This window comes from Strix uralensis, chromosome 24 (genome assembly GCF_047716275.1).
Source record: "Strix uralensis isolate ZFMK-TIS-50842 chromosome 24, bStrUra1, whole genome shotgun sequence".
In the NCBI taxonomy this organism is placed as follows: domain Eukaryota; kingdom Metazoa; phylum Chordata; class Aves; order Strigiformes; family Strigidae; genus Strix; species Strix uralensis.
The window spans coordinates 6,223,692-6,245,141 of NC_133995.1; the positions used below are offsets into that span (position 1 = coordinate 6,223,692).

Below are 21,450 nucleotides of genomic sequence, written 5' to 3' on the forward strand. Positions count from 1 at the left end.
CCACTCTGCCTCCTGTGTTTAACCCTTCAGCTTTGCAAGCTGTTTCAAAGCTCTTTAACAGTTGCATCAGAGTTGAAAAAACAACTGCAAGTGAGGCAGAAAAATGTGGCACAAGACCTTTGAAGAGAGATAGCAGCATGAACATTACACAACGTATCTCAGCCGTAGCTTCCCTGCACAGGCTGTCACAGCTATAATCACACACAATTTTTCCACCACTGCCCTTGTACTCCATTAGCTGTTTGTGTGTCAGCAGCACCGCGATGCCGGGCACAGCCGAGACTCCCCTCTGCTGAACTCTGTGCTCGCTCTGATGGAATTTGTGATTTGGGGCATCACAAGCAATATTGGGATTTCATCCTTCCCTGCATTGATCAAGCCACGTGACACAGGACAAGTGACCTATATATATGTAGCCTACCAGGCTAGAACTAGAGAGATGGCCTGAACAGCCACCATGGGCTCTCTCCTGTGCAAGATATCAGAAAAATGCTGAGATAGTTTCTGGGTAAAGATGAGAAGTGTCATCTCCCCAACTGAAGAATTTGGGGAAATCTCTGCAAAATCTGAGACTTTCTGGGGTATTTCCAATGGAGAGGCTGACCCGGGCTCTCATTGACAATGAAATTAAATACATCAAGAAAAAAAAAAAAAAACAGAAGGGCAGACCTCCCGTCTTTATTTATTTACTGGCTCAAGCTAGAAATCTAGACAGGGCTGGTTTGAAAGGTACTTTCCATAAGCCTTAAGTCCATCTGTGCTTGCCCAGGCCCAGCTCCCCCATGAAACACGGGCATATAGAAACCCGAGCTGGCCTGAAGAATACAAGTCCCTGAATACTTGAGTTTAGGACAGACTGTTTTCAAGTGAAAAACCCTTGCAAGAGAAAATCCCAGCCGCATATGGAAAGGAATAACACGTATTGTGCAAACAACTCGGGGGTTAGAGCAAGCAGATTCACATATATCTGCATGAAGTGGGGGACCTGCTCCACTCTGCTTGCTTTGTGCCCAGAAAATTCCTCCCAGAGACAACTCTGTTGTGGCTGCAAACAGAAATGCAGGATGGAGCCATCTGCTCAGGGGCGTGTTGCTCCTCACCTCTCCTGATGGTGATATAGGTGGTGTTAAGCTACAAGCCCACAACCGACCTGATTAGGGCCTCGTCTGACTGGTGAGTTCAAGCACCAGTGCAGGTCTCAGCCCCTGGGCATTACAGGCAGAGGCACAAACAGTTATTTCGCTGCTTTGCACAAGGAGTTTGACACAGGCCACTCGCCATAGACAGCTGAACCCTGCACACAGGCGAGATGAGTCCAGCGACGCTGCAGCGAGCAACCAGGCGCAGGGTGCACATGCAGCGTGGCTGGCCTGTGGTCTGATGCAAAGAACAAAACTGAACCCTTTAGCTTACTGAACTCTGGGGCTGTTCTCTACCCTTAATCTGCGATTTGCCCAAGCTGTGGTTCTTACATTGCCAGCACATGGGTTACCTCGACTAAATGCAAGGGCACGGGGCAGAAGGACACAAGGACTCCTGCACCAGCCTTCCTGCACCGGCCCTGGCTCCAACTTCTGCTCTCAAATAGGAAGTTGATAAAAACCTCACTTGGTTGCAGAAAGAAAAATCAGATTTCAAAACCACTGTCAAAAAGGCTCCAAAGTCTAGCAGCAGTCCTGCAATTAACCCTTTCCAGAAGGCAGGCCTCTTCCCAGCTGCACCTGGGGCCGAGGAGTGGCTGTGGCTGACACCAGATACCCTGGTCAACTCTTTGGGGGCTTTTTTTTTTTTTCGCCCGAGCTGTTGCTTACATTCTCTTGTAACGTTGCTTTTATCTTGGGACCTATCACATGTCAAATCTGCTTTCATCGATAAGCAGGTTGGAGGGTGGAGGGGAGGGAGGAAAGGGGGGGTTAGGAAAAACTGCTGCCTCAGTTAACATGCTCACCCACTGCAAAAGATGAGCAGAGAGGGAAAAAGAAACCCAGTGCTAGGTTGGGTGGCAAAACCCATCACCCTCTCAACAAAACACTTGGCTCTGGGTGGGAAGATCCATCTCCTCAGTGATTGCACAGGCCTTCCCAATTCTGTCTTCCAGCCCCAAAATCCTGATTCCAAGGGACTCCTCACAGAAGAGCCAAGTTTCACCTCTTTTGGGCCTTGTGTATTTTCCATGCAGCTGGGACATTTCTGCTTGCCAGCCTAAGTGAGAACCACTTCTGCAGCTGGGAACAGATACAGTGACCTACATATCGGTGTACCCTGCCAGCCTAGGGCTACAGAGGTGCAGTTCAGCACCTCAGAGTTCAGCAGGGGAACCCACTGATCCATGCTGAAGAAACCACTTAACGCACAGGACATCCCAGAGAACCTCGCGTTTGCTCGGAGGATCAACACTGCCATGGTTCTTTGTAGACCGTACAAAAAAGATTTGGCCTGGGGGCTTCAGTTTGGGACGTCACAACTTCAGCATCCTTCTCACTAGGTATGGAAAATGCCACTAGAAGAGGGCAGTTTACAGCTTTCCCCCCCCATTTCCCTTGCTGCTCTGGCCTAGAAAGATGGTGCTCCCCCTGACCCTGGGGATAGAGCAAAGAGGACTGCAGCAACCAGAACACGAGGACCACCAGCTCAGCTGGCTGTTCTCAGCACACGAGCTGCTCCTGCTGCTTAAGCAGGCAATCTAACACACAGTTAGGGAGCAACCTGCTCTCAGGGGGAAGAGATTTCCTGGTTTCTGGGAGGTAGCTGAGGCATCGGATTTGTCTCACCTCTCAGCACACACAACCCGCTCCTGCAAATGCCCCTCTGGAAGCCTCCTGCCATGCAGTGAATCTGCACAAACCCTGCCCGCCAGCCCCGGCCCCTTTGTAATGTCCTTCCACTCCACCCAGGTGTAGGTTGCAGAAAACCTTTACAAAAGGCCCCAACCATCTGACTTTCAACCCAGGCAGGATCTGGGCAACTCGCTTCCCCCGTGCCCTCACTACCGGCTGTGGATTTCCTGGCCCTCCCGCATGCGCAGCCTGACCCAGAATTGGGCACGCGGGCTGGGGGTAAGCAGGTGCTCTGTGTTCTCACCCCTTTCCCCTCCTTTTTCTCTGCGTCCTATATCAGTCTGATTAAATCGAGCCTGTTTAACCGCCACAGCCAGATGTGGGGACCCCCTTCATTTGTTATAGAAAAGAAACAAAATTGCATGTGGTGACAGTTGTCTGCACGTGAAACGTAGCCTGTAGCCCCCTGTATACCCTGAAGCCACAGGATCTTTGCTTGGGTCGTGGGAACTCAGTTTATCAGACCTTCAGAGACCCAGTCTTAAATATTTACCCCAAAATAGACCCTGCTGTCGGTGAGGTTGAGGAAATGCATGCTTTGCCAGACTCTACATTGCCCTCCCATACAACCCTCCCTCTGAAGTCAGCGCAGAGCTCAGTCCTCCTTGCCCAAGGAGCCTTCTCCAGCACAGACCTGCTCCTCCCCATCTCTATGGGCCAATATAAGCCTTGCTGCCCTCAGTCTCAGAGATCCCCTTCCCTCCAGCCAAACCCAATCATTTCACAGCCACAGAAAACTTGTTCCACATCTGCCCCTGGAGCAGCCCCCTTGCTTCCAGCGCAAACGACTTCTCTGCCACACATGTGTGTCACCCTGAGCTCCAGCAGATACCCTCTCCATTACACTTCAGCAGTTGTCCTATTGTCACCATCCCTGGGAAGATCAGTTCTTGGGGTGACACCAGCATTCTCTTGGCTTGATGGAGGTCCTCTGACACAACCAAGTGACGTACAGTCATGCTTGGAGGAAAACTTTGCCCAGGGAACATGGTGCAGCGTCAACAGTTTCTAGTCACAAACATTCTATTCACTCTATTTCTTTTGCCTCTTCAAAATTGCATTTCCTAGGACACAGAATACTCTGGGATTTCCCAGCCCACCATTGCTATGTGGGACCCTCAAAGGGACCAAGTCCCTAGGGAGTTGCACAACAGAGGGTCAGCGAGCAGAGCCAAGCCAGAAACTCTGCCAGGGCAAGTTAACTGAGGTTATGGAGAAAACTTCAGACTTGGAGAGGAAAAGACAGAGACATGAGGGAGGAAAGGAGGGAGGAGGAAGGGAGATGATATCCGTCCCCATGCCCAGAGCAGGGAGGTGAACAGACAGAGTAAGCAGCAAAGCCTATCGTTGCCTCCCAGCTGGTGCCGATCCCGGAGACAGGCTGTGGGTCACAGCCCCTGGAGGAGAGGGCTGTCATCTATGGGAGGCTTTATCAAGGGCTGTTTCTTCTTGCTTTCTGTCTTGCTCCAAACTCTCAATTTCCAAAAAGGGTGGGAGATGTCACAGAATCAGCAACACATCCTGAACAGCTGCGGCCACCCTCTATCTCTGCCTCACCCCTTGTGTCTCACTGCTGCTTCTGAAGCCCCCAGAGAAACAAACTGCTCTGCCTGGCTCACACGAAGGGCCTGAGGAGTGACATTACACCCCAAGTCTAGAGGACTGGAGATGTCTGGTGGGATTCAGTTCTGGGTTCTCATTAGCTCTGACTGATCCAAGCCTTCCACAGACTAACTGCCTTTGGGTCAGACTCCTGTGGAAAGAGCCATTTGGAGAAAACAGAAGTTTTCCCAGCTCAGGCTTATTCCGTGACATGCTCTGGAGCCCCTCTTTCCTCTCAAGGAGGGAAGAACAGGTGGGAGAGGGTAGAGAGTTTTTTCAACACCCAAAGCTTTTCATGGAGCAACTAGTGTGAAGATGGCCTGACCATACCTCTTGCCTGGGCAATGGATTCTTCCATGGCCACAGGTAGAAGGTACGTATAGACGCGGCTGGCTGGGACTCTCCACCCATTTGTACAAAGATATTTAAGCATCTAATTCCAGTTTGAATATGCCTCTGTGCTAGCAGAGGAAGCACTTTTTGAAGGGTGTATGATTTTGAGAGATACTAAGCAACGCAAATTCTTCCAAAATCAAGAAAGGCCATAAAAGAGCCAGTTTTTTCAGGAGGAAAAAAATTCTTGAAAGAAAAGTAATGCTGTTCAAGCGATTTAACAAAACTCCCTCTCCTCACTTTTCTAACAGCTTATTTCAGGATTTCTTCCCAAGAAGCCTTCTTTTTCCCCCCGAAGTTCCTTTTCTGAGCACAGATGAATAAACTTCAGGCTTTGTTCTTAGGAAGAATCTTTTATCAGCTTCTTGCCCTCATAGTGACAATTTTCATTGCATCTGAAAATGGGGACAGGGAGCTGGATTTGATCAAACAAGAATCAGACCCAACCCAAACTCTAAACTCAGCTTGAACCTGTTGAGAAGGTCCAATACGTTCACAGAAGTTCCTACATTTCATCCATTGCTGCTGCTTCTGTATTTCCAGGATACCACTGGGAAGAAAGTGACTTTCATCAGACTCTTGAGCTCAGATTTACAGATACAGATATTTGCTCAAAGTGCTTTGCAAAGAAACACTAGTATTCTTAAAATGACAGATTTAATGGGCAAGTAAAGGTGACAGCTGTCCCTCTTAACCCCATTATTCCTACCCGCTCTTGTAACTGTAAGCAGCTGCCTAACTTTGCAACTCTTCCAGTCAAATTACTGATGGTTCTTAAGCTATTTCCCCCTGCCCCATTTTAAAGATGGGGAAAAAACAAGTACAAAAAGGGAAGCTTATTGCTATAATACAAAGAGCAAGGGCAGAGCCAGAACCAGGCCCTCTAAGGCTGGTGTTCTAGTCATTGCACCCCAGCAGCATGTCACTCATTGCTGTGGAAGTGACTCTAAAAGCTACTAAAACCCCTCAGTCCAACCTGGGAGAATTTCAGCAAACAATGTCCATGCACGAGACCCAGCTGAGGCACGTGGGCTTTTCAGAACCCATCCAAACAGCTTCCCTGTCCTTCAGAAATAGGAAGCACTCAAAGAAGGACCCCAAGCCCAGCTGGGATAGGCAGTATTGCACCACCACAGCTCAGAGGAATTTTCCAAACTTTCATGATGTTCTACCCAGAAGCAGAGCCAGGGCAGCCCACTCACAGCACAGCCCATGATCTGCAGGAATTACTCATGCTGGCGCTGGATGCTCCCTGCCAGGGAAAGTGTGGGCAGCTTTGCCCTGCTCTAATAGAGGAGCTACCCATAGCCTGTCCTGGAGAGCAGAGGTATCTGCCCCATCCCCATCCCTGGGCCTGCGCATGGAGGAGCAGGATTCCTTCCCCCACCCCTACCCTGAAAAGGCAACACCCACCGTGTGGTTTCCTGAAATGATAGCAATATTTGTCAAAGACAGCAGTAAGAAACCCAAATGTGGTAAGTGGCCTCTTCTGAGTTGAGAGCTGCCGGTGCTCGTGCTCTGGGGTAAGGCTGTCACCCTGTGGGGCCAGCAGCAACACCTTACCCTTTGCAAAATATCAACGGCACATGCGATGCAGCTCTGGCTCAGAGCAGAGATGGCTGCATCTGGCAAGCTGTTAGCCACAGAGGGAAGTGTGCAAACAACATGCAGGAGACATTGTCCCAGCCCAGCTTTAATGCTGACATGTGCTTTACAAGAGAGACAGTGCCCACCTTGCTGTGCAGTACTTCCTCTAACAGCCTGAAGGTGACATTTAAAAGTCAGGCAGATACTTGAGGTAGAGAATGGGCTCACCACCCAAGTCAATATGACAAATGTGGATACAGGGGTCAGCAGACAGGGATAATTCTGGTTTTGCTGCATTATGCATTGCGTTTGCCACTTCTTGGTCAAGGATGAGGGAGGAGGATTCAAGATTTGAGAAAGTTTAGGATCAGACATTTGGCTCTGATCAATCCATGCTAGGGACAAGGCAGAGGCAATGCCTCTTCTCCCAGAGTCCCTCTAGGTGGTTTTAAGGGTCCCTGGCAGACAGATCATCATCATCATCCCTTGACAAGGCAGGAGAGAGGCTGGGCCAAACAAGTATTGGCTCTCTGCTGAACATGCCATTGGCTCTCCCCAACACCACCAGGGATGTTTTGATTTACAGCATCCCTGATACCAAGGGACTGCATCAGTGGCTGTTACATCCAGCATCTGGCATGTCCAAAGCAGCTGCAAACAGTTTGCCCAAAGCAAGGATGGGAAGTCAGAATGACAGCTTGCAGATGAGACTGGGCAGAGAACTCGTCATCCTCTCAACTGCAGAAGGAAAGTTGAGGAGCATCTGCATTGTCTGTAACAATCTGCACCTGAGACCATCCCCTAAACCTGGCAGTGTTTCTCTGCCCGTTCGCTCAGACTAACATCTGCTGTTCCTCAGAAAATAAAGTTCACATCTAACCATTTGCACAAAAGCAGACTTAACCCACCTCCTCATCACCTTTGGACCTTAAAGCTTCAGACAAACAGAGGGACAGAATGGAGAACAGCACCCACTGAGTCACTGATGAGGCAGGACAAGCTGACCAGAGATCTGCAATAGTTCTCGGCAGCAGAGACTCTGGACAGCCTGGAGCTGTGGGTTTACATGCTTGGTGGATTAGACATGGCACTGACTCAGAAACATAGTTATGAGCTGGTGGAATGGGAAGGAACAGTTTACACATCAGCTGAATAGTGTTGAAATAAAAGGCCTAGCAAACACCAATCACTCCAGACCCGCTTTAAGCAGTGAAGATGCTCTGACACTCCAGTTTGGCCAAACAGAACTCCTGGGATCTCCGTGCTGTTGCAGGCTCATCCTTAAGGAGCAAAACTTGCAAAAGGAGACACTGGGTGAGGGGAGGCTGCCTGAGTGGCAGGGAGGAGAGCCAGGGACCCTTCGGGGTCTAATTCCAGCATGGACACTGCTGTCTAGTATAACCTCAGAAGGGATGCTAGCTCTGCCTGCCTGCTCGGAGCTGGCTATCAACACCTCATTTCTCTGTCTAGCTCAGCAGCCTGCAGATGAACTACAGCATTATCTTCTAGCAAGACAGTCAGTCTTGATTTGGAGCCTTGACATGTCTGGGAGTGTACTGCACCCTTGAGGAGCCCGATTACATTCCCCTATGAAGAGATGCATCTTATTTCCTGTTTTAACTGTGCTGACCTGCACTTCCAGCACCTGGATCTTGTTATGACTCTGTTAGATCAAAGAGCCCTTTACCACCAGACACCTTCTCCCCTTGTGGTTATTTATAGGTTCGACTAAACAGCTTCAAGCTTTACTCTGAAAAACTCCATGGCTGGAAGGCCTAACTCACACACCAAGATGCATTTTGCATTCTGGAAATGCTTCTCCACCCTCTGTGCATGTTACATCTTTTTGAAAGGTGAATGTAAATTCCAGATGTGACCCCTCAGCACTATCCAGAGAGCTGATCCGCATCCCCACGCCTCGCTACGAGCCCAGGCAGAGCAGTCCTTTCTGCCAAAGATCAGCCTCCTCTACTAAATAACAAAACCAGCAAGAAATCTGCAAGGGTTCTACTTCAAGAGGCTTTAATTAACCCACATGTTTATTGCCAACAATAACACCATTGCTGTTTTAGAGAGGAGAGTAACAACACTAATAAACAAATAATATTTCTCAAAATAGTAAAAAAAAATAGCAGCAACATGACTATAAGCTCTCTGCATTTCAGTTTTCATTTCTGCAAGGCACAAGCCAATGTCAATAGGGGGAAAAAAAAAAACGCAAAACATTCTCAGATGTGCAGTTTATTCCCTCCTTGCCCAGCAGCGGCTTCCTCTGCATATCAAGTGTTTGTCACTGTCAAGCTGCATGACAAAACCCCTCAGACTTGGTCAGCCAAGGAATTAGGGGGGGCTCATAGGAGCTTTTCAGCAACAAATGGGTGCAGGGAGGATGTTGGTGGCATTCTCGCAGCTAAGGGGTCTAAGAATCTAAATTAATTCACTGTTGGCTATTTTGGTTTCTGAATTAAGCGGCTCAGAATTAAGAACACATTGGTCACAACATGCCCTCTGGTGGCAACGGTGCCAGGGTGGCTTGGGGCAGACCCAGACCATGCAGTGGCAGCTGCCTCCTTTCAGGGCCAGGTGCTGCAAGGACACCAACGGCAGCAGCTCCAGCCTTTGCTCTGGGCCTGTCCAAGGCACATCTCTCTGGCAAGCCAGAGACACAGTGACATTTAAGAGCATAAAGGGACATTAGATCATTTGGCCTGGCTTCCTGTCTAACACACGCTGCAAAATTTCACCCCTACCTCGAGCGCAGTAATTTCCATCTGACTAACCACCTCTCTCAAAGTTGTGATTTTCAAACGTCAAGGTCACACAGCCAGCCTTCTGCAGGCTTTTCTGCTACACTGAACACCTCTCAGGCTCAAAAAGTTACAAAGCCTTGGGCTTTCCCTACCCAAAGAGTCCAGAGTCGTCAGTTCCCATTATTCTTTTTAAATATGAATTTCAACAAGCTTTACAGCTTCCCCTCTGGGATTGTACGTATCAAAATAACCATTCAGCTGTATCTCAACAAGGTTAATCTTGTCTGGGGTCACATAACTGTTTAGTGTCAACACACCTGGGAATCCCAACTCCTACCTGTTCTTTTAAATAATCTGCATGTGATTCAGAGTAAAAACACAGGAACGTTTTTCCTTTCTCAGTTTGACACCAGTGTGAAAGTGTTTTGCTGTTGCTAAAAATGGGAAACGAGGAAAGGTTCCAATCTTTGGGAAAACACAACATGCCCAGGAAGGCACACAGACTATCGCCATCCTGCATTTTTTTTGTTTCGCTGCCAGATGACCAATTTCACAGCGCTCCAGAGGAAACTGGCACATTAAAATGGCAAATTCTTCCAGTGGCACTGTCATTTCCCACTTCGCATGGGCTCCAAAATAAAGGTGTTGTCCTCTACCCTGTCAGCAGGGTTCCGCTTCCAAATTCTGCCCCTGTTAAATTGGATCCCTGGCAACATCTTTTAGCATGGCACAGAGGAGCTCCTTTTTTGCTAGTCCTCTCTTGTCTTGGCTAGCTGGTCTCCTCTAGTGGCTGCTAGCAGCTACTTCACAGCAGCCAGTACTTGAGAGACATGCAAGAAACTCTTAAATCACGAAGTAACAGCACCTTTATGGAAGTTTTCTATTCCCACCCCATCAGTCAGACGAGAACTATGCATAAGGGAAGAATTATGTACCCACACCATAAAGAGGGATGCTGTATCCATAATTTTAGGACTGTCTGCAAATCTGTGGACTAGTGGATTTCTGCCAGGCTCTGGATACTCTGCTCATCATGAGTCCAACACAGACTGCACTGCTCTGGGAAGTGCTTTCCAAGGGTACGGCACCACCAACAAGAGTATTTGAATGTCAGATGCTGCTTTTTCTCAGCTCTGAAAGAATCTCACAAGGAATGCCAGTGCTTACAGATGGGAAAATGAAATGCAGGGGAGCAAAGAGACTCGCCTACGGTTACTCAGCAGGCTGAGTCCAGGCAGAGCCAGGACTAAAACCCAGAATAAAACAATGCATTGCCCCACTGACCACAGCAGCCAGTCTCTAATAGCATCCCTCACTGCAGGGCTTCCCCCACCACCCCCTTCCCAAACCAAAGCCCCTGGTGTGCAGAAAGCAAGAGACTTAAACAGTTTCTTTTCTGAAATTTGTCTATGAAGTTTTGGGAAGGAAGAAAAAAGAATATTCCCTAGAGAGTAAAAAAACCAGGCAGCACAAGCCTGTGAAGTACTCTTACTTACACAATAGCTCCCACACATGAATAAACCAGGTAATGCAGTACATACAGGGAAAGAATCAGCAAAAGGCAACAAATGCAGAGGAGCACACCCAAGCCAGGCCAAACACCTCAGCCAGAGCAGGAAATACATGCTTATGCTGCAATTTCAGCAGCCTCAATTGCAACAACCTGTCTCTGTAGAGGGAGCTCACAGCAGGAGACATCGGAGGAGGACTGAGGAGTTGTGACTGCTCCTCTGGATGAGCACACAGCCCAGGGAGGGACACACACACACGAGTGGTGGACCCTGCCTGGGTGCACATGTGTGTGCAACGCTGAAGGAAGGCACTGCACTGGTCTTGCCTCTGTCCTGGCAGGCAGATTCCTCAGCTGCAAAAGGAGCTTGCATGATGCAAGTGGGCACGGGGAAGTTTACATTTGGTAGCCTCATCTGACCTCACAGCAGAGTCTGCTTCTAGCAGGAGACTGGACTAGAGACCTCTTGAAGTTCCTTCCAGCCTGAATTGCCCTGTGGGGCATCTGAGCCCTGATGGGAATAGAGGCTAAGTTAGGCAAGGCTCCCTTGGCATTGCTTGGGTAGCAGCTGGGCATTTCAAACTTGAAATTATTAGCTGGGAATTGCTGACAGATGTGGGGGATCTGAAATCTTGCCTCTGCAATGCTTCTTTCCTCCAAAAGCTGAAGGAAGAAAGAGTGTCCCCATGTTCTCAGTAACTGCTCAGCTCCATTTTCCAGTTCCCAGAAAGATGCCCCAGGTCAGCTCAGGAAGACACTGGATGCCCTCCATGCATATGGACAGACACAATCATTGCACAGAAAAAAAAATAATTAAGAGTCAGCTGGGGCAGAGGGAAGCTGTACAGATCAGCAGTTAGTTCTCCAAAGCAGAAGGGTGCTGGGTCTCAGTCTGTGTTTATCAGCATTGTGTCTGTGTTTTACATGAAGCAGTTAAGTGCACAAACACTCCTGAAGGCAGGGACTGAAAGGCAGGTTTGTTTCTTTCTGGGCAAGTGTGGTAAATAACAGGCTGAAAAGTGACATTACAAAGTACTGGAGACAAGAGATCAAGAAGAGACTATCCTCGTGCAATAAAACAACCAGGAGTTATGGATCAATTACATGCTGTATTTATATTGCACCCCTCAAACTCAGTAAGATAACCCAGCTAAATATCCTCATCCTCCTCACTGCGTAGATGGGGAACAGAAGGAGAGACTTAGCAAGTCAGTAGCAGAGATAAGAGCAGTCCTGACCTGCACGCATCTCAAACACGTGCATACTACTCCCTCACTCTGCACCAGGTCCCTGCCCAATCTTTCTTCTGCCTGAAAGACTTCAGGATCTAACTCCACACCACCACAATTTATTTTTCCTTTTTATCCCTGCTGAGTGTGATGACTAGCATATTATATTATGAGGAGAAAGTGCTGCCTTACTCAGTACTCTGATGCATACACAGTGTTCATCAGCAAAAGCACCTGTCCACACTTGCTTCCTTATTTACTCATCCCCTGGATTTGCTACAAGAGCAACTTCTAAATTGGTTGAATTAACCTAATAGCAAGCTGAGCCTAAGGGGCACAGTGCCTCTCATGGTACCATGCATAGTACTAACCAGTCTGAAACTCCCTCAGTGCTCCTACAGACATTTCTGGCACAGTCCATGTCTGTCTTTGCAGCAGCACCACACAAGTGTTTTCAGTCCAGACCTGCCAGAGTTTACTTCCCTTCCCATCCAAACAATTGGAGTCAGACGCTTCAAGAGTTACTCAGCAAATTGCAACCTACCAAAATTAAGCACTCACATTTCCCCTCTTTTAGCTTCATCTACAATGTCAGCTTACTCGCTAGCATGCAGACATCCAGAAGTTCCTCAACTGGAAGCCACAAGGGCTCAGCATCGCTGTGAACACAGCTCTACATCTCTTCTTAACATTCTAGGGAGCTGAGAGCCTGCCCCACCTCCACCACAAAGCCCTGGCAGAGACAGACATTTCTGCTGAGGGACAGCAAAGAAAACTAGCCTCATGGTTTGGCAGAATGCTGACACCCTGGGAATTCACACAGGCAAACTGCAGCAAGATCCCCAGTCAGCACCAACCCTCTCACACACAGCCATTTCAAGCCACTTTTAATATCTTTGACACGATTATACTCCACCAGCCCTTGGCCAACAGTCTTCCTTGTCCCCAAGCACATAAGGCCTAAGATTGCCCTCTATATTACATTTTCAATCTCTGAAACTAGGTTGCCTCCTACCTTTGATGATCAAGATACTTGCTTCTGCAGGCATGTTTGCTTTGAACAATCCAGCCTCCACCTTCCTCTGCCTCCTCGCTTTCCCTATCTGTTAACAGATTTTGCCGCTATTGTTGAAAAGCCAGCAGCGTGTGGAAGCTGTGTTGCCATCCAAACCAAGTGAGATCAGGACCTTTAATTTCCAGCGTGGCAGCTGTTGTTTACATCACTTTTTTTCCCCCTTCTCACATGCAGTAATTGGTTCTTACAATGTTCTTGCTCTCCCACACATGTACTTAAACAGGAAACAAGGGGTGGGAGTTGTAGTGTGGGGGTTTCCTGTTCTGTCTTTCTGAAACACTTAACTGACACCAAAGCTTTGATCAAAAGATCTAAGCACACGAGCTGGTACACCAAGGTTCAGCTAAGAGTACATACTGATTACAACAGGAAACCCCAAAGTGCTCCCATGGTTACAGGGTTCCTGGCATACCGCTGGCACTTTTCAACCTTTTTTAGTAAATAATTTCTTCGTGGGAACACAGGCTAATCTAGAGCAAGTGCAATACCATTACAGGAGGTTTTGCTTTCCTGGTTACACGGCAGAGGCAGGGTGAGGGCTCTCCCCCTAAGCTGCTCAGTCAAGGAGTGGGAAACCACATGCTTCAGCACCTCTCCGGAGATGAAAGAGGCGCTTTTCTGAACCTCGGAACAAAGCGGACTGAACTTTAGACCCTTACCCGCTGGCTCACAGCACCCGGCGGGCCCACGGGCTGCAGCCGGCACTCGGAGCCCACGGACCAGACCAGCACCCACCGCCCGCGCGCACGGAGGGTGTGCAGGGGAGCGCCCAGGGGACCCCCACCCTGCCGCAGGTGCACCGCTGGTGGGGGGGGGGCAGCGGGCAGCGGTGCGGGCAGCGGTGCGGGCAGCCCACACGCACCCGCTCCGGCGCGCCCCTTCCCACCCACACTACAAATCCCACAATGCACCGCGCGCGCCCCAGCGCCGCACCTGGCGCATGCGCACGGCTCCGTATGGCTCCAAGATGGCCGACACAGCGTCCGGTGGCTCCGGCACGGTAACGGCGGCTCCTCGCCGGGACGCGAGGCTGTTGTTGAGAGCGTTTCCCGCGGGGACCGGGAAAAAAGGCAGCGATCCGCTCCTCCCGTAGCGCTGAAGCGCCTGCGGCCTGCACGGGGGGCTTTGAGGCGGAGGCTGAAGGGAGGGAGGCGCTGATTGGCTGAATGGCCGTAGGGAGGCGGGGCTCGGCGGCGGGGCTTGATTGGCTCCAGTTCTTGCGCTCGGATTGGCCGGCGAGGGGGGCAGCGAGGCGGGGGTGCCCGCGGGGCGGCTTTTTTAAAGGGGCCGCGCCCCAAGGGACGTTCCGCCTTGGGTGGTGCCTGAAGCACCGTGTCTGTGTGTATACATGTATATATTTGTCTGTATATATGTATATGTGTGTGTATATGTATATAGATGTATATATGTAGATCTGTGTGTGTACATGTGTATATATGTATGTGTATGTACATGTATATATATGTATGTGTATGTACATGTGTATATATGTATGTGTATGTACATGTGTATATACGTGTGCATACATGTGCATGCATGCAGTGGGGGACAGGCAACCCTGCCTTCAGCCCTCCGGTGTGTCCCAGGGCCCGTCCCAGGGCAGTGCCCCGCAGCCTGGGATGCCCTTGCCCTTCCCGGTACCTGGACCTGGGGCCAGCAGAGCTCAGGCCTCGCTGCCCTCCCTGACCTCTGGAAACTTCAATTCCCTGAGCTCTCATTTCAGGGCTGGGGGGGTGTCTGTGTCCGCAGAGGTCGGGCAGCAAGCATGCAACCACGCCTGCGGATAACTACTACCTGGCTCGGAGGAGGACTCTGCAGGTGGTGGTCAGCTCCCTGCTCACCGAAGCTGGCTTTGAGAGCGCTGAGAAGGCGGCGGTGGAGACGCTGACAGAGATGTTACAAAGCTGTGAGTATCCAGCTTTGTGAGCGACCAGCAAACTCACACCGATCCCCTGAAGTTTCTTGTTCCTCAGTTTTCAAGTTGGCCTTCACTTTTTCTTTTTTTTTTTTGGTTGGGTTTTTTTCCGCTTTTGTTATGTCGTGTTAATGATATTAGCAAAAGCGGAAGGCTACAGCACAGCCCTAGAGTCACAGACTTCTGTGAGCATGAGATGTTTGTCCACACTCAGAAGTGCTTATATATCTTACTCAGGGAGTACTCATTAGCTACTCATTAGGTATCCTGATAAGCTCCACGTATTGAGATGCTGCCGGAATAAATAGAGAAATAACAAAGTTCCAGACATTTGGTTCGTTAAGGCTGTAGAAGTGCCTGTGTTTGGCAGCTCTTCTGCTTTTCTGGGTGATGTCAGGTGACACATATTTCTGAAACCAACAGATGATCAAGTTGGAGTCCCCATCCCTGGAGGTGTTTAAGAGTAGGGTTGCCATAGCGCTGAGGGATCTGGTGGAGTTGGGAACTGTCAGTTGTAGGTTAACGGTTGGACTAGATGATCTTCAAGATCCTTTCCAACCTGGATGATTCTGTGATTTGTATTTTTTCATGCTTGTGATGCAGATTTGCCTTTTGCATTTGTGGAAGACATCTGAGTTTGATCTTTAGTGTCTCTGTACTTTGCACATGCTTTAAATACACAGGCTGTAAGACACTGGATTCCAAGAGCTATTTTTCATTCCTGGCTAAATTTGCTAAAAATTCACATCTCTGAAGCTAGGGTTGGGCTGATAGAAATGTGTGGTCACTGTCTGAATCAAATATGTGGTGGTGTCTTTTTTTTCCCCCCAGATATTTCTGAAATTGGAAGAAGCGCAAAGTCCTACTGTGAACATACAGCCAGAACACAGCCTACGCTCTCTGATATAGTGGTTACTCTAGTGGAAATGGGTGAGTAGTTGACTGGTCCCACTAATTCCAGCTGCCTGCATTGCAGAAGATTTGGGTGTGCTGTGTCAGTAGGAAAATCTGTCCCCCATGTTTGTGGAGTGTGTGTGATGTGATGCCCACTGTTCTGGGCACTCAGATATCGCTGCTGCGGATGCAGTATGGATATATACAGAGTGTGTGATTTTCTTTCTCATGTAATTTGGAGCCCATGGAAGAATTCTGGTGAAGCCTGAGAAGGGATTTTTGACAGGATAAACTCTTGGTGTGATTTCTGTTTCCTCTTTTGTGTTTCAGGGTTCAATGTTGAAACACTTCCTGCGTATGCCAAGCGCTCCCAGAGGATGGTCATCACTGCCCGTATGTGGGAAATCCTTTCTCTTTTTATGCAGGAAATTGGCAATAATACAGCATTCCTCTCTGCTGTGCATCCAGAGCTTTTGCTTTTCCAGTGCTCCTGGAAGTGCAGTTTGTGTTAAGGACTCCTGTAATGACTTGTGTAGTAGGTGAAGGAAGGTACCCTCTGCCGAATCCATTGCCTTTGCTTCAGCATCCTCACTGCACACGAGAATCCTCAAGGTGGTTTTGTTCTTGCGTAGGAGAGAGGGCTCAAGTAATCCGTGTTCCCTTTTGGGATGCCAAACACAACCTGAAACTATTGCTCATGGGCTGTGCTCTGTCCCCTTTGTAGGACCTGGAGACACGGGTCACAGCTCAGTATAAGCTAGCACTTTATGGCTAACTCTTGGCAGAATGGAGCTGCCTGATTTGTATATGTGCATGTTTTTTAACTGCAGCTCCTGTGACAAACCAGCCCGTGACTCCCAAAGCCCTGACAGCTGGACAGAACAAGCCACATCCATCCCACATTCCTGGCCATTTCCCTGAGTTTCCAGATCCTCACACTTACATCAAGACGCCAGTGAGTGAAAAAAGATTTTTATGCCATTTGGGGCTGTTTGAAGTCAATGACACCAGGAGTGGTGTATAAGTATTTTTACTGCAGTGCTGGTACTGTTTATCCAAAACTTCTCCTGGCTTAATTGTTTATGGGTTGCCCTTGCTGTAGATTTCTGACTGATTGACTTCTGTAGCTCTCTGAAAATCTGTGCATGTTGAAGGTCAATGCTTGCCTGTAACATCTGCGTCCTAGCAGTGTTTTGAGCTTCTCTGCATTGCATCGACTAATGGTGTTCTGGTTTTTTCCTCCCTGCTCCACAGACATACCGGGAGCCAGTATCTGATTATCAAGTCCTGCGGGAAAAGGCAGCATCGCAACGGCGCGATGTAGAAAGAGCTCTCACACGTTTCATGGCGAAGACGGGAGAAACGCAGAGTCTCTTCAAAGATGATGTCAGCACATTCCCATGTGAGTTACCTAGGACACTTTGTGCTGTAAATGACAGCTGTCTAACCGAGTATACGCTCCGTTAAGAGATCTTGCCTCTGCAAGAGGTGAGCACTGAATGATCGCATTGGGTTTGCCCTTCTGAGGCACTGGAAGGCTGGGAAATGGGGAATTTTCTATTTAAAATGGGGATGAAAAACAGCCAAATGGTAGACTTCCACCATCATCAAAGGCTCACTTTCTTCTGCTGGTGGAAAAGGCCTTAGCTGATAGGTGCTAAATTCAAAGCTCATCCCAGTCCTGTTTCTGCCCCTCTGTAACTTTTGAACAAGTAGTTTCTCCTCTCTTACATTTTTGAGATAGGCAGTGGAGGTTCTCCTGTCTATCTGCAAAGCAGTGATGAGAATTCCCACCTTCCCAAGGCTTGCTGACAGCACACATGTCAGTGTTATCTTAAGGGGGACTAAGCGATGCTTCAGCCTGTGAGATAATTGAACTTTTATGGAGGTCAGGAAGGACTTTTTTGTGTTAGTATAATGCTGTGTCCTTGGCCTCAGAAAGTAGGAAATTGAAGACTGCCATCTTTTAGGAACAGCATAGTTCATTCCTGATCCCTGGGAGGAGCAGGTAAAGAGTGTGTGTGTTTAAAACCAGAGCCAGTGAAAGTGTTTGGTCTCTAAGAAACTGCTTGGCTTTGTGCTTCAGAATCTCTGACTTGAGGAGTCTTCTCCCAGCTTGCTGACTGTGTTCTTTTCCCTAACCCTAGTGATTGCTGCCAGGCCTTTCACTGTACCCTACCTGACAGCTCTTCTCCCCTCTGAGCTGGAAATGCAGCAAATGGAAGAAACAGATTCATCTGAGCAAGACGACCAGACAGACACCGAGAACCTCCCGCTGCACATGAGCACGGTACGCCCAGCCTGAGAGATCAAGGTCTCTTGGGCCCGACTTACTTAAACTTATGAAACCTGGTTCTTTGCCTGTCTTCCTTGCAGCTGGGCAGTGTGGGTGGAAAACGGCAGAGTGGGTTGCGTTTTACCAGGTGTAAATGACTAAACGTTGTCATGGTTCTTTAGCTTCTGCAGGGTGCAAAGCAAAATGAGGTTGGATTGTGAGCTTTCAGTACAACCTTCATTTCGGTGTTAGGGGAGAGGATCCCACACTGTTCCCGGAGGGGATCTTCTTGTGTTAGAAATCAGGAGTCCTCACCTTTAATGCAGTTCCTTGTGTGCTGCTCTTTATCTTGGCTGTTGATTATCTGTTTCACCCATAGGTTACGTGGTTTGAACTTCTGAGCCTTATTTAGCCTAACTTTGGTTGTTTATGCTTTTGTCCTTTTTTTTTTTTTAATGTGGCAGGATGATTCAGGACCTGAAAAGGAGAACGCTTCAGTGTTACAGCAGAACACCTCCCTGTCAGGCAGTCGGAACGGGGAGGAAAATGTGATAGACAATCCCTACCTCCGGCCAGTGAAAAAGCCCAAGATCCGCAGAAAGAAGTGAGGCCTACCCAGCTGTCTGCTCAGAGGAAGAGAAACCTGGGGGGGGTTCACCTCCGCTGCTGTGGGTGAGAGACATGGAACAAGACAGGAGAGGCAATCAGCATGGCAGAAGCAGAAGTATGATCTCTCTCTGCCTAGCGAACTACGCTCTCATCCTGGTTTGCAATGCTCCGTCTTTCCCCTCCTCTCTCCTGCCGACTTGGAACGGTCAATGGTCAAGTCCCTTAAAAGCGTTGAAGGCCGCCGGGTTACAGACGGGAATTGTCTCGTTTACTTTGGTTTGTTCTCACTGTCGGCAGGATTTACTCTCTGAAGAGACAGGGGACACGGAAGGTTGTTGCTGCTCATTGCTTCCCAGCAGGCTCTGCAGAATACAAAGGCATAATTCGCTTGTGGCTGTCTGGCAGGCTAGAAAAGAAACTTCTGCAATCAACCCTGCCTGGCCTTATAATCTAAGGAGCATGTATTAAGAGACAGAAAAATCCCAGAGAGGTTTATTTCTTTGGATTCTTGGCAGGTAAAAGCAAACAGACTTTTCTTTTATAAACTGAAGGCGTCTGATGTGTTGGTAAGAGAGTGAAGTGTAAATACAGAGCCAAAATGGCATTTTATTCTCACTTTTTTTGACTGCAGCTGCACTTCTGACTTAAAAGCGCTAAGTGTGGTGTTTACCCTGTTCTGCTTTGAGGTTATTTTTTAGCAGTATGAATGGCAAGACTTAACAGCTGCTTCAGGCTATTTTTCAGTTCTATTGTTAGTTTCAACAGGGCGCAACTCCTTTGAGAGTTCACTCCTTCACCAGCTGTTTTGAAATATGCTGCTGAAAAACCTGGAATGTGGAATAAAGCTGTATTGATTTCAGTCTGCCACGCCATGCTATTGATCGCACTTTTTTATTTTGTCCATTCTCAAATACAGGCTTTTATCAACAGAAGTTGCTCCTTTTTTTTTTTTTTTTTTTTTCCCCCTTCGTTTCCCCAGAGCAGAAGACTTTACTTTCAGCAGTGAAAATGACTGGTGATGGGAGTATTGTGATTGTGAGCTGGTTCTGTAGGGCTTTGCTTTAATTTTCCTTCAACCTTTTCTTAGGCAAAATAGGGGTTAAATTTCTTTGACAAAAGGTTCCTGTAGTTTGGTCAAGTCTCCCAAGCATCTCTTCTGGATGAAAATGTGCTGGGAGAGGCAGCAAAGACTGCCTGCTACAGACTCCCAGGCAGGTCGTTGTTTCTTAGAGTGGTAGCTGAATGCAAGAAGTCTGTTGCAGTCGCCGTGGAGATCAGAGTTATGTGTGTACATGTTCACCTCTGTTTAGTTAAGGCATCCTTCCAGGCCTTCCTCTTCCCCTGTTGCCCAGGGAGGAGGAAGATAAAAAGGAGTAATTTTTTCAGTGAGAATGGAGGTGTTCCTGCCAAACAATTTGAAATGACATCTCTAGCAAAAAAGTCCTGTATGTGCCATTGTCACTTCTGCTGGTGCCTTGGTTGTACAGAATAACAAATGTACAGAGACGTGGTGTATGTATGTATATATAAAAAATTTTATCTTTTTTTACTTGGATTAAGCATTTTTCGTAATGAGAAAATCCCTCACTGGGTAGGGGAAAAATGTAGATTGAAAATAGTAATTTTTATGTTCATAATAAAAGAAATTTTATCTCCTACAAGCAAAACTGGCTGAGTCCTTAAAATTTCAGCAGTGGAAAAGCACCTGAATGAAGTCTTGAGTGTGTTTTCAGTGGGGTCTACAAGCAGTAGGAAGTCTTGTCCTTCACTCTGCATCTCTTCCTTTCTCCACAGCAACACTTGATAGCTGAGAAGGTTGGGAACGTTCCAACAAAAACTTTGGTTCATTAGAAATATGTTCAGTGAGGACAAAGTGCCTTTTGAAATACCACCCGTTTTGCAAAAGCTTTAGTAGAAGGTTTCTCCAATCACAGGTGGAACACGTGGTTGAGGACTGCAGAATCGTAGGTACTGCTTACTTTCTTTTACATCTTCTCTTGCACATTTATTTTTCTCTTGATTAGAAAACCAAGACCGATGGAGGTGAAGTATGCAGTATCAGCCATGAATACGAAGGTGAAGCCTTAAACAACCATAAAACCCAGGTTTTAGGACAGTACACTTCCCAGTGAGTCATAGCCCCTTCTTCAAAAGATTGCACCAAAAGGGGCAACTGCGAATCAGCAAGTACATCCCTTTTTGACAGCTGCAGCTACAAAGCAGGCTCTTGTGGTTGGGAGGGAAGGGGCCAACATGCCTAGAAAAGACAGGTTGTGAGCAGCTGTTGTGCATATGTGAGAGCACTCGAAGACTGAAAATGGGAAATTGGAAGAATGCATTTTGGTTTTGTAGCTGAAATTGGGCTACGGGTGAAATTTGCTACAGAAACAGCTAAACAGACCCAGAAAATTTGAAAACCTGCGTTGCGACTGGTACTTGTGCTGAGAATTAATGTTGCCTGCTCTTAGTTTTCCCCTGAGATTGAATCAAACTTGTGATCAGACAGATTAAGTCTGTGTGAGGGTTTGTAAACATTTATAGAAATCCCTAGGGTCTGACTCGTACATCACAGAAACAACTGATGATGAATACCAACACCTTTCTGTTTCAGACTAAATTTATTTTCGTGGCCAGATTCTTAATTAGCATGTTGCTTTCTCCTTACTTGAGAATATCTTCCTCATGTCAGTAGGGAAAAAGCTTGTAATGCAGACATACGTCCTGCAGGCCATCTGCTCTGAGCTGCCCCAGCACAGCCTCTGTCCCTAGGATGT

The 21,450-nt window shown here is 48.0% G+C and overlaps 2 protein-coding genes across 4 annotated transcripts in view; one reads left to right on the forward strand and one right to left on the reverse strand.

The window, feature by feature from the left end:
• Positions 1-14,740, reverse strand: part of CCND3 (cyclin D3) — a 48,731-nt gene extending 33,991 nt beyond the window's left edge. The window contains exon 1 of one of the 2 annotated variants that reach the window (XM_074893563.1): positions 13,917-14,740. In XM_074893563.1, the coding sequence (XP_074749664.1) occupies positions 13,917-13,925 (9 nt within the window). In that variant the 5' untranslated portion in view covers positions 13,926-14,740. Of the gene's footprint in view, positions 1-12,923; positions 13,559-13,916 lie in introns of those variants that run through there. The other variant, XM_074893564.1, reaches the window with a different exon arrangement.
• On the forward strand, positions 13,855-20,343 carry TAF8 (TATA-box binding protein associated factor 8). Of its 2 annotated transcripts, XM_074893568.1 has the most exons (8): positions 13,855-13,983; positions 14,733-14,889; positions 15,730-15,828; positions 16,123-16,185; positions 16,623-16,747; positions 17,047-17,194; positions 17,940-18,082; positions 18,532-20,343. In XM_074893568.1, exons 1-8 carry the CDS (start codon positions 13,924-13,926, stop codon positions 18,673-18,675), a joined length of 939 nt encoding a protein of 312 aa, XP_074749669.1. In that variant the 5' UTR covers positions 13,855-13,923; the 3' UTR covers positions 18,676-20,343. The 2 variants fall into 2 exon arrangements, with proteins under 2 accessions (XP_074749669.1, XP_074749668.1); XM_074893567.1 differs by lacking the exon at positions 16,123-16,185 and having other exon boundaries at positions 13,881-13,983.
• The last annotated feature ends 1,107 nt before the right edge of the window (positions 20,344-21,450 follow it).